The sequence below is a fragment of the Epinephelus moara genome, chromosome 19, assembly GCF_006386435.1.
Source record: "Epinephelus moara isolate mb chromosome 19, YSFRI_EMoa_1.0, whole genome shotgun sequence".
Classification (NCBI taxonomy): domain Eukaryota; kingdom Metazoa; phylum Chordata; class Actinopteri; order Perciformes; family Serranidae; genus Epinephelus; species Epinephelus moara.
This window is the reverse complement of record NC_065524.1, coordinates 26,265,231-26,277,416: the sequence shown is the minus strand read 5'-3', so window position 1 is coordinate 26,277,416 and position 12,186 is coordinate 26,265,231. Positions and strand designations below refer to the sequence as shown.

Below are 12,186 nucleotides of genomic sequence, written 5' to 3'. Positions count from 1 at the left end.
ATTCACAGAGTTGTGAGCCTCCAAAAAAGTGCTTTTGCCCACACCAAATCAACCACAGGTGGCCAACACACCCCTAAACTATCTACTGTACCCAGGGGCGAAAATCCCATTTCGTAGTTGGGGGGGACAATAAACAGTAAAATTTTAGAGAATAATTCCAGGAGGGGACAAGGAAAAAAAGTTGTAGCCTGTCTTTTATACAGCATCTTTTACCGCAATTTGACGCTTAAATCTTCTCTCTATCTCTCCAACAGGCAGAGTGAATGTCTATACTTATGAGAAATGGCTTAACAACTAAACATTTCCTGCAATTAAACTGGTAAACTGGTTTATAAACAGTGTGCTGTGAGATCTGCCGCTGCAACTGTGCGTAATAGTCGCGCACCGCTCCTCGTCGCTTAGACTGCACGTCTTTCATGTTTGTCTCACTGATAGGTGGAGAGCCTACAGACAGGTACCCATTAGCTACGAGCCGCTCCGCCACTGACTGCTCTTGTCCTGTCCTCTCCCTCTTCTTTCTCTCCTGTCCTCTCTATCACTAAACTCTGAGCTTAATCATTAGCTTTTAGCTTAGCAGCACTCGTAATTGAGTAGGCTTTTGAACAATGCAGGAGAAATGTTGCAGACAGTTTATATTATCAGCCTGGGCATGGGGCTTGTTGTAACAGTAAATGGGATGTGTTGTAACTTGTGTAAGTTAAACTGTGTCTGTGTGAGTGTACATCTTACCCTGTGATGTGCGATGTGGGCAGCGGTTCCAGCCACATGCTGCTACTGCTGCCAAGCAGCCCCGCCCGTTGGAAAGAGTGTGGGATATACCACTACTAGGAATGGGAGGGGGGGGACTAAATCTTTTAAGATTTAAATAGCACATAATAACGCGATTATAATGAGCACCGCTTACATTGTGCTTTTAATAAATACTACTGTATTGTTCAAAAATTATTGTGTCTCAAATTATTCTAGGGGGGGACAGCTTTACTGAAGGGGGAGTCATGTCCCCCGTCCCCCCCGGGATTTCCGCCCCTGACTATACCTATCCACCTGACTAAGTACACTCAACCTATGCAGCCACCTCCAGAGACCCATGGACGTGATCCCGAGCATTTACCTCTTCTCACTTTCACCGCCACATTAAACCTGTAACGCTGCAACAAGCTCTCTAGTAGAACTTATTGCTAAGCCTATCAGGAGAAACCCCAGTCAAACTAAGCCACAAAAGGTTGAGTTAGCACTTATCAAAGTGTAAGGTGATGTGTAAAGAACAAAGAAAATAAACACAAAAGAGACCACCCTAAACCAGACAACAAACCATATGCCCAGGGTGAGAGAAAGACTGACTGACTCCAGCAGCTTATATAGCCGAGGAGCAGCAGCACACCTGGTATGAGTTCATCAGTGATGCCCTACCTGCTTCCCTCCTTAAAGGGAAAGACAGCCCAAGCCGGAAGGTAGGAGGGATGTCACATTGTATAAATTAGCCTGGCAAATAGCCGAGATTTCCTCTGCTCACTTGAAGACGGAATAAATCACACACGAGACTTAAAATGCTATTTTGTGGAGGCTTTATCGTCTCCACAACTAATTGTTTCTTTTTCTTCCTCTGAAATTAAAGTAAATCAAAGTTTCAATTCCACTGAGGGAAATGTTTTCACAAAAATAGCAACTTGACCCAATATCGATATTAACTGTTGTCTAAATTCACATCTTGCTTGAAAATACATCGATGTATCATGTCATATTAATGACTGCAAATTTATTATGTTGATCTGTTCTGTACGACAGCTATTGCATGTCTGTCCATCTACCATTTTTCCCCCATTTACCCTTTGAAACCTGGAGTGACGTCACTTTTCTTGTGCTGCTTTAGAAGCATTTTGCAAGTATTTAAACCTTCAAATCCTGAGAAAATTGGTGCAGTTACTTTAAAAAACATGGGGGAAAAAACAGCAAGCAACTTGGTAAGAAATGTTCCACAAAGTACAAAAAAATAATAGAATTAATAGAATTATTAAAGAAAAAAAACTTAGGAAAAAAAAGAAAAAAAGCTAGGGAAAAATGATATTTATAATTATTACATTTTAAAATTGTGTTACAGAATTATTTTAATTTTTAAGCACTATTTCTAGGTCATTTCCCTATTCATTTGTTTTTACCTTTAAATTTATTTCCCTTTTTTAATAATTTTCTTGTTTTTAATTCTCTCTTTTTACTAGTTTCTTGCTAATTTATTTGGTCGTTTCTCCTTTTGTTGCGCATCGCCCACCTCCCATGTTTTTAAAAGAAATCAAGACAGCTGTGTGTTATCAGCTGTGAGGGTCCAAGGGCAGAGGGATGTCGTATGCTGTAAAGCCTCTGAGGCAAATTGCGATTTGAAATATTGGGCTTCATAAATAAAATTGAATTGAATATCGTACATAGTCGTTATAATGCAGAGCCCTCATCACCGTTATTGATTTTGTTTTGGAATACAAAGACGATGGAGAAAAGGAAGACAAAAGACAGCTCAGTTAGAAAACACTTTACTTATAAATTAGTAAGATTAATCCATCTCACAATAAAATGATTTGCCATCCCAGAGGGAGAGAGTGATCGCCAACAGGCTTCAACATTCACCATTACCTATGAACCTACGACACACAGAGAACATAAGGCAGTCATTACTGGATGCCCCTATTACTGGTAAGCATGGCGACGAGGAGGTGGTCCTAAAAACAGTTGCTAAGCAACAGACAACAGTACCAAAGACAAAGAACAATCTTGCTAAAGTCGCAGTCTTACTGCAAACATGAGTTTTGCTTTTTTTGACACTGAACATCTATCCAACGACTCAGAATACAATACTCAGTAAATATTCAGAAAAGCACTGGGAGCCGTACGATGAACGGGGGGATCTCAGTGTGTGTGTTATCACAAAGGCTGAAACGTGGCGTCCCCAGTGCTACGTGGCATTTCTGAAAAAAGTGTTCACATGAGACACAAGACTTGGTGATTCTGTCCTAAACATGGAGATACTGGATATCAAAGTGACTTCATACAATATCAAAACATCAGAATGTGTAACTAATGATGTCATTAAAAGGATACACAAAACCCTTTTAACGGAACGAGTGAAGTTACCATGATGCTGGTCAAGGAAGGGCACCGTGTGAAGGAACTTCAAAACAACCCGGCTTCTACAAAATCAAGCTTGAAACCATTGATACAAAGTTTGGTCAGGTTTTACTGTGGATGCCATCCATATAGTTTGATTCCAAAGTTTCTTAGCAGCGTTCATGGAGCAGGATTTTGGCAAAAATAAAATAGAAAAAATCACAGCTACCACAGAAAACTACAATGGCCAAACTTTTCTTCTAAGGTTCTGGGCCTGTCCATTACAGTAGGAAGAGGATATTGTAATAATATCTAGCAATCTTCAAAGTAACAGTCCTCTCTATGTTGGACACACAAGAAAGTGACTATGTCAGGCACTGCAAAGAAAGAGTAGTAATGCACCAAGCACTGAAATAATTTCAACAAGGCTTAAGTAAAGATCACTCCAGGCCAACAGTTTCACTCCTGTGTTAGTATCACCAGAGCAGTCTTTAGATATAACCCCAGGAGGGCTGAGAATTTATTTGGGGGGCCCACTCACAGCTGTCCTCCTGAAAACATCTCATTTGTTGAAAGTGAAAACTAACGTGTGTGACTAGACTTCCCTTAACTCTCTTGATAGGCAAGAGTGAGCTACAATCATGTTTTCTTTTCCTCCACGAGACGACGTTTGGTTTAAATCTATCACATTTAGCAACTGCATGTGTATTATTCCCTCACAATGTGTTTTCTGTTTGTGTTTTAACCAGTCTTCTTCAAATCACGTACATGCAACACAGCTGCTGACCATCTTCTCAGGTGAGGTGGAGGTAGAAGAATCAATACAGCACTGTATCGCAATTTTTGCATGGCAGTAACACCAAATATATCAATTACTAATATTACAAATACAAATTAAACTTCTGGTAGCCAACTAACTGCCTTTTCAGTCCACTAGATAATTTTGCTGCAATTAAATTCACAGAAGGGAGATAAACAGATTTTATCTTATTGAAGAAATCAGTGGTTGACAAAGTTTTCTTTTAGGGAAAAAATTTGCAGTTGAAAAAAGGTAATAAATTAAAAATATTGCTATATATATTATCACAACAGCATACTGGGGAATGTTTAAAATCACAATATTATGTCATGATGTAAGCAAGCAATATGATAATATTGCATCATGAAGCCTCTGGTGATTCCCAGCCCTAAGTAATTCATGAATTGTTTTAAGATTGCTGGATTAATTCCTTCCTGTAGCCACTGCTTGTCATTCACTACAGCCCACATATTATGATCATATAATCTGTATACAATGGGACCAATCGAATTTCACTTCAGATAGGTAAAATGAAAGCCATTTCTGTCAGATTACCTGACAGATTTGAAAAGTTAAGCCAAGGGTCAGCAACTCTCAAAGAGCCAATTTTGACGAAAAATAATTTTAAAAATCTGCCTGGAGTCGCAAAACATATTTGAGCCTTATGGTAACACTGTGCATTAAGTAAATTAGCCTGTCGACATTAAAAATAGGTCTAAATGAGCATTAAAAAATATGTTTTACCACAAGACGGCTCCTCTGCAGTCAGCTATTTATGATTAATTGGTACTTTAATATTTCAGGGTTGGTGGTGAAAGCAAACAATTTTGTCCAAGATTAAATTCTGTATTTTCTTCTGAGACTTTTACTTTTATAGATTTGGAAGGTCGTAGACGTATCACGCACATTAAAGTTGATGAAATGCGATATTTTTTGTCAAAGCCACAGAGAGCCACCGGAGAGGGGCTAAAGAGCCACATACCTGAGCCACAGGTTGCCTATCCCTGGGTTAAGCTCATGGACTGAAGGAAAACTCCAACATATGGACAGCATTACATTTTTGAGCTTGTCTGTTTTTTTTTTATCTATGTGGCAAACAAAATTCAAGGAGTATTGTGAACTTGTTACCTACGACATGAAGTAAGGTTAATTACTTTGCCTAAGTGTTTCTGCGATTGATGACAGCACGTGAATGTAACTCCCTCCGCCACAAATAAATTCTCAACCTGTTGAAAACACTGATCATCCCGTTATAATACACTTGAATGGGCACCTTTAATTATACAAAATGAAACCATCTGAATGTTGACATTATATAAGTACAACTTTCAAAGGCTAGGCTACATCAAGGCCAAGTAAAAGACCAATAAATAAAATTACTATGGAATTAATAAAACAAAGCTGTCCCTTAAAAGTTATTTTTCAAAGTTTTCCTCACTCGTCCACTACTTGTGCTGCCCGCGAGCAAAGTGGCAGGCAAAGTCGTACTTGCTCTTGCACTTGTGGCCGCAGATGTTGCACTGGAATGGGTTCTCGTAGCCGTGGCACCCCATGTGGATGGTGTAGAGGATGTTGTCAGGGAAGTAGATGTCACAGTGCTGGCAATGATGCAGCATATGGGGGTCCTGGAGTGGGACAGACAGACCTGGGGCTGGTGTACTGGGCTGGCTGTTGGAGATACTAGGGGTACTGGTGCGCCCACTGTGCTCGCTGCAGGGTCCCCCTCCAGGGCTGCAATTGCTGTGGGGAGGAGCGCGGGGCTCTGGGGTGATTGGGGAAGAAGAGGAGGCGTGCGCCATGCTGGCTGAGACAGCCACAGGAGCTGTGGCAGGGTGGGGCTGCTGGATGAGGAAGGGCTTCTCATCAACGATCGACTCTGCTCCTGGAGACATGGGAGGTTGAGTCTGGGCCTGGGACTCTGAGGGAAGGCTGGCCAACTGGCCTGCCAGGGTGGACAGCTGGTTCAGGGGGTTATCCATAACCATATCATGTTGATGATGATTTTGATTCGTAGAGTGCCCGTCCTCGACTACGCGACCCTGATTATCATATGTCTCCTGACGTAAGTGGGGCAGCTCATGGGAGAAGTCGTTCACATTGTCAGCCTTGTGCACCACCATAGAAGGGGGGCTGAAGTTGATGAGGAGTCGGCGGCCATAACCCAGCGAGCTGGCCTTTTTCTGTAAAACACTCAGCATCTTCTTATGGGAAAGTGAGCGGGCACCTTTCATGGGAAGGAGTTTGTGGCGTCGACGGCGATGGTGCGACAGGTTGCTACGATCACTGCAGCGGAAGGAGCACAGCTCACACTTGTAAGGCTTCTCGCCTGTGTGGGATCGCATGTGGGCCTCCAGGTGCCGCTCGTAGGCCGAAGCAAAGGGGCAGAGGTGGCAGCGGTGAGGTTTCTCTCCTGTTTGATTGAGGAAAACAGGCTTAATAAAAAAAAAAAACCTTGTAAATGTTATCTACCTAAAAATTTAAAAAATAACACTTACCTGTGTGAATGCGGATGTGCTCAATGAGTCTTGCTGTGCCTCTGGTGGCGTAGTTGCAGTAGCGACACTTGAGCTTGCCGTCATAGGTCCTCTCAAAACCATCCACCAGGATCCCTGAGTTGTCCTCTAGTGACATGTCCACTGAGGGGTGATCCAGTCCGTTCTGACTGCAGTCTGCAAACAGGAACGTAAGCAGGGCTTACAATTTATACAAAGAAAGGAAATGACACACCATACATACTCAGATCTTATGGCACTATTAGGGCTGGACGATGTAACGACTATGTACAATATATTGATATATTTTAAAGCAAGATATAAATTTAGACAACACCGTTTTTATCAATATAGGGTCAAGCTGCAATACATGATGCATACCACTACAGTCTGTATCTCTCTCGCACAGCTCCGCCCCACCCATTAACTCACAAGTTCTCCAGCAACACTCAGAGAGACACAGAGCTGCTGCTCTATTTTATCTGTTTGTTCTTTAGTCTACAGTGTGACATCAGTCTTGTTGCATGTGCTACGCTACGCTGTGATTCATTTTATATAATTTTTCATTTACATGTTGTGCAGCTGTATATTTTCAAACAGGGGAATAAAATCCCTATCACAATCTGTTTTTATAAAAGTGTGCGTGACATCTTAAATGTGGCTTTGACTTGCAACTGTAGCCCATTTCGTAGAAAATACCGAGATAACCCCGGTCAGCCTGTCAGTACAGAGATATAAACTTTTGTCAATATCACCCAGCCCTAAGCACTATCTAAGGCAACACATGATTCAGGAGAGGTGTATTATTTTCAACAACACTGTAGCTACCTTTCATGAATTTCTACAGCTGCCTGATCACTAAATAACATGTGGTCCACTTCAGCTGCAAACAATACTCACAATACAAGCAGGCCAGGGGGTCTGAAATTGTTTTTGAAACACAATAGGCCAATAAATTAACAAACTAATTCATCACAGGCATATTGAAGGATCGTGTGGATAAGGATGACCATGCAGATTTTGCTATCTGAAGTCAGACATCAGATAATGCTCTGAGGCACATCTGTCAGCAGTTTGTAGAAAATTGCACAGTATCAAACTGCACCAAACCCAGGCGTGTAAGACAGCACAATATCCACTGAAGGGTTGGAAGCAGTAGCTGAATGACAGGTAGCTGGTTACCTGGTGGCAGCTCGTCCGCCTCCTTGACGCCGCTGACAGAGCCTGATATCATGTTGACATGTTGAGTCTGTTGGCTCAGATACTCCTGGAAGTCCTTCACAAAGTCCAGCGTGTCCGGCTTTTCCTCACCCATTGAAAGAAAGTGGTGCAAATGTCCAACACTACAAAGACGGTTTGACTTGAATTACCAAAGAGCAAAGATGAGCTGGGAAGATGTCAAATAAATATGTGCACGATGTTATTTTAAAAACACACACACATGCAAACAACCAGATGTGATAAAGTGAAAGTATCACTATCGTCTACGTTAGCTAGCTGATGTCAACAGACACACACCCACCTCTTCGATTAAATCTCACCAGTTTCGTCTTGTTTCTCTGGGAAAGCTATTTTAAGCTAACCAGACACAAAGACAGGATAATCCTGGAAATGTGTGACAAGCAGGAAATCGGCGCGATCCGATGTCTGGTCGGTCGCTCCTACACACCGCTCCTCATCATCGTCATGTTGTTACCAAAGCTACGTACGCTGCGTTAGCCACACAGCTAACGTTAGCTTATCTTGGTGAAAGCATCTTTGTCAACAACAGCAGCGGTAACTGGTCGACACGCGCATTATTCACATCGTCCGCACGCGCTTGAGTAAATCCTCAAGAGTACTACTTGTTTTAAATTTTTCTCTCCGTCGAAACACTCGCTAAAATTCACACTAAAAGACAACCTGTTAAATCAAAACAATAAACCAGTTGGAGGGGTGAAAGTTCAGAGTGTGCACCGCTGATATCCGTCCGTCCACAAGCTCAGTGTGCCCGCGAAGAAAGGTTCCGACTAGTGCCGCTTTAACTTTGGTTAAAACACAAACTAACACAGTTGCCCACATGGTATGAAATTAACAAAACATTATTAGTCAGCATTTGTAAAGCACAATATGGACCGACAACGCACCTGCTTGCCATTTTTCTGTGTTTCGAGACAGACATTATTAATTCTAATAGCAAGCCCTAAAAAGTGCTCACGAGGATTGGGTGAGATACAGTTTATTAAAGAGAATCTATTTTATGAAAATTGCATTGGCCTTGTCACGGGGATACATTATTTTTTTATTATTTTATTATTATTATTATTTTTATATATTTTTTTAATTATTATTATTATTATTATTTTTCTTTTATCATTTTGTAATTTTTGTTCATTTTTTCTGTGTACAGCACTTCAAATCTCCTCATGTTACTGCTCTCTAGTTCACGACCAAACATGGTGTTTTCTACACCTCTGCTAGACACTCCCCTTACTTCTCTGGCAGTTCTGGTTGGTCCAAAGGTCTCATGTGCTTCCAACACACTCACCTTTATTAGTGATTGATTGGCTGAGATATATATATATGTGGATGCATAGGATTGGTCACATACATGCATTTTTTTTTTCTTCTACTTTTTCAATTTCAAATGAACCTATTTAAATGATGTGTGCAATATGTTTCTTGATGACCCTGATGAAGGCCACAAGCCGAAACGCGTCGGTCAATAAAGTTTCTTTCCATACCACAAGTGTTGCTGGAGCTCTTTTGACATTCTTCAGTGTTTCCTCACTCTCCATGCACAGTGTTTCCTCACTCTCCATGCACCTTGTGAATTGGTGAAGTTGTGCCAGAAACCACTTTCTACCTCAAGGAACGGATACAGGTCATAGGAAATTGCAGATTAAATAGTCAACTGAACCCATTAAGAAGAGCAATGTATTCAGACACTGTGCCAAATTTCACATGGATTGACCAAGTCAATGAGGACAAAAACGTGGAACAGACACACCCACAGAGTTTTCGTCATTATAAGACCTACAGACAAACTTCATCCAACTTAGGGACTGTTCGTTACTTTTGAGCAGGTAGGGCGTGGTGCAAAATAGGGGATGTCCTTCAAAAAAAATTGTAAACACTGAAGAGGGAGTTATGTTTTTTAATTTAGCTTAGAGGAGGGACATTCAACCTTAAATGGTTCATTTGCCATTTTCAATACCCTTAGGACCCCAAAACCCGCAAGTGGGTTTTGAAAGGCATGTTTTTTGTTTTATTATAACTGAAACTGAGAACAGAAACTGGTTATGGTTATTTGTGGTGGAGGGAAGGTCATGCATTTCCACCAGTCACTCAGGGAGTCTTAAGGAAAAATATATGTACACACTTGGGCCCCGTAACACCACTAACAGCAGCAGGGTTCAAGGGAGTAAAAGCAGAGGGTGCACCTGGGACGCCAGGTGTTGCCGATGAGCCCTCTGGAGGTGTTGTGGGCCTATCATCGAAACACCAGGGACAGAGGGCACCCACCTGATGGCCCCAGTGAAGTAAAATCTGAGCTTTGCGCACACAGGGCTTGCGGACGTCCGTTTTTGGTCCGGGCGGAACGTACGCGGAGCAGACTCCGCGGAGGTCCGCTCCGCATACGTTCCGCCCGAGTATGTTCGGGCCTTTACTCCCACTCATAGTCTCAAATATGTGCGTCAATGGATTGTAACATCTAGTCCCAAACTGAACTGTAACTCCGGAGAGGGTCATGATAAAAACAAAGTCATACCCCAGCTCACCCTCACTGTGATAAGTAAAGTACAGTCCCTAAAGCAGAGGAAATACTATTAACATTCCTAAAATTTAATGTGTGTTATTGGCTCTCTGATGCAATGTGCAACTTTTTTCAGCTTTAATATTAAGAAGAGGGATCAAGGCAGAAATTTATAGGTGCAAGACAAAAAAATATTTCACACAAACAAGGTCAAACTTCTCTTAAAGCCTGGTTAGTGCATCATTTTAGATTGGCACAGTACTTATGATGGGGTCCTACCAGTGAGTTGGTGTTTAGTATTAGCTTCTACCTGTTCAAGTCTTGGCTCGTACTTGAAAGAACTTGTTTTCTACCATGTCTATTCTAGATCACATCTTTGGTATTAATAATTAAAAACATACTGTCATTGTTTTGTAGTATGTCAGAAAAACTATCAGCATTGAAACCTACCATATGCACTTTGTCATCCAAGCACAGTGCATGTTTTTACAGACGTGCATCTGAAACACCCACCTCCTGCCACCTAATGAAGTTAACTGATAGCATATCCATTCACATCAGTGACATGACACACTTCCAGATGTACAGCTCGCAATTATGCGCAAGTGGCAAATGAGGCACAACAATTGCATTACTTTCAAAAGCTACTGACTCATTCATGTTTTATCACGATCAATAATTTACCAGTAAGCGCTTGGTGAAGATCGCGTTGCCCCATTTGTGTCAAAGTTGTAGGAAAACCACTGAGGAGAAGATGACAAACGACCAAGTTGAGTGAGGCCGCGGTATCCTTTTACCACGTTACAACTGCTGCTGTTAGTATTACAGCAGTAATGTAAACCTTTGTAACATGACTCACTTGTTCGGTGTTGAGGATCTGCCTGTCTACACTATGTTGTATACAATATTCTGTGTATGTTGGTGTGTCACTTTAAAGATTTATAGACTGTTTTAACATGCTTTTCTAACATCTTTTGACAGGTAAACTTGGTCCTGCATGTACACCTGCTGTTTCAGGCGACATGTAAGTACAGTGCAACATCTGGACACTAGATGGCGCCCATGTCTCAGTGGTGAAACAGGTACTTCCTATTCTACCACACACTGTTTAAAGACAGAGGCACTCCACAGGACACAAAATACAAAACACATAGGCTAGTATTGTCCCTAAGTCTTTACCCTGACTCATCAAGATGACACAGATGGTAGCTATCACTGTACAGGCACGGAAAGCTCAGTGTACAGTCACTTACTGAGTCCTCTCTGTGTCAGCTGTCAGTCCCCCGGGGGACAGCATGTACAGGACCAGTGGAAGACATGACAGTCGACCTCATCAGTTGAACCATGACCGCAGCGAGCGGCCAATTACATCACCTCCTAACAGCCTGTCCACACTAATGTTATTTTATTGCAATTTAATTATGCTCAGGTTTCCAGCGGGGCCAGATCCTGTTGAATAATTTACACACAGCCACAATGATTTGTCGGCCTCGGAAAAGACAAAGTGCACACTTCTCTGTGCTCTCATTTGTGTCGATAGTTTTGCTTTTAATTCCTATAATATCAATCATTAAAACGATAATCTTGTGTTGTATTTACAGCTAAGCATTACCTGCAGTTAGAGCCAACGTGGCATTCAGTTTGACGGACAGATTTATTAAGCCTAAAAATACTTTGGGGGAATAATTGGTCAAACTTAATTTTGCATTAATGACATGTCCACTGCACGATATATTAAGCTGTTCTTTTAAAGGGCAGTGAGCATTTATTAATGAGACTGAGAGCAGGTAATACTCTAATAGGGCGTACTGGGGCTGGCATTTACACCCAATAATGCTGTGGGCACACTGATGGAAACTTGAAATGACTTCAGTTTTGTTGAAAAACTGTGTTGGATGTTGAATGGCTTACACTCAGCCACGGATAAAATGACATAGGTAATATAAATCAAACACGCTAATCCAAAATGTCTGTCTGTTCTGATACAATGACTCACATACTTAACACTGTAAAGGCCTGACTTGAACTCAAAACCTTCACAACAAGACTAATCTAAATAATATGAG

General features: G+C 41.6%; 1 protein-coding gene across 2 annotated transcripts; it reads right to left on the bottom strand.

Moving 5' to 3' along the window:
- Positions 1 to 2,506: 2,506 nt before the first annotated feature.
- Positions 2,507 to 8,350, bottom strand: ikzf5 (IKAROS family zinc finger 5). 2 transcript variants are annotated; one of them, XM_050071730.1, is made up of 4 exons: positions 7,907 to 8,350; positions 7,567 to 7,727; positions 6,388 to 6,561; positions 2,507 to 6,302 (listed from the first exon to the last, which is right to left on the bottom strand). In XM_050071730.1, exons 2-4 carry the CDS (start codon positions 7,697 to 7,699, stop codon positions 5,338 to 5,340), a joined length of 1,272 nt encoding a protein of 423 aa, XP_049927687.1. In that variant the 5' UTR covers positions 7,700 to 7,727; positions 7,907 to 8,350; the 3' UTR covers positions 2,507 to 5,337. The 2 variants fall into 2 exon arrangements, with proteins under 2 accessions (XP_049927687.1, XP_049927688.1); XM_050071731.1 differs by having other exon boundaries at positions 7,926 to 8,350.
- Between the last annotated feature and the right edge of the window lie 3,836 nt (positions 8,351 to 12,186).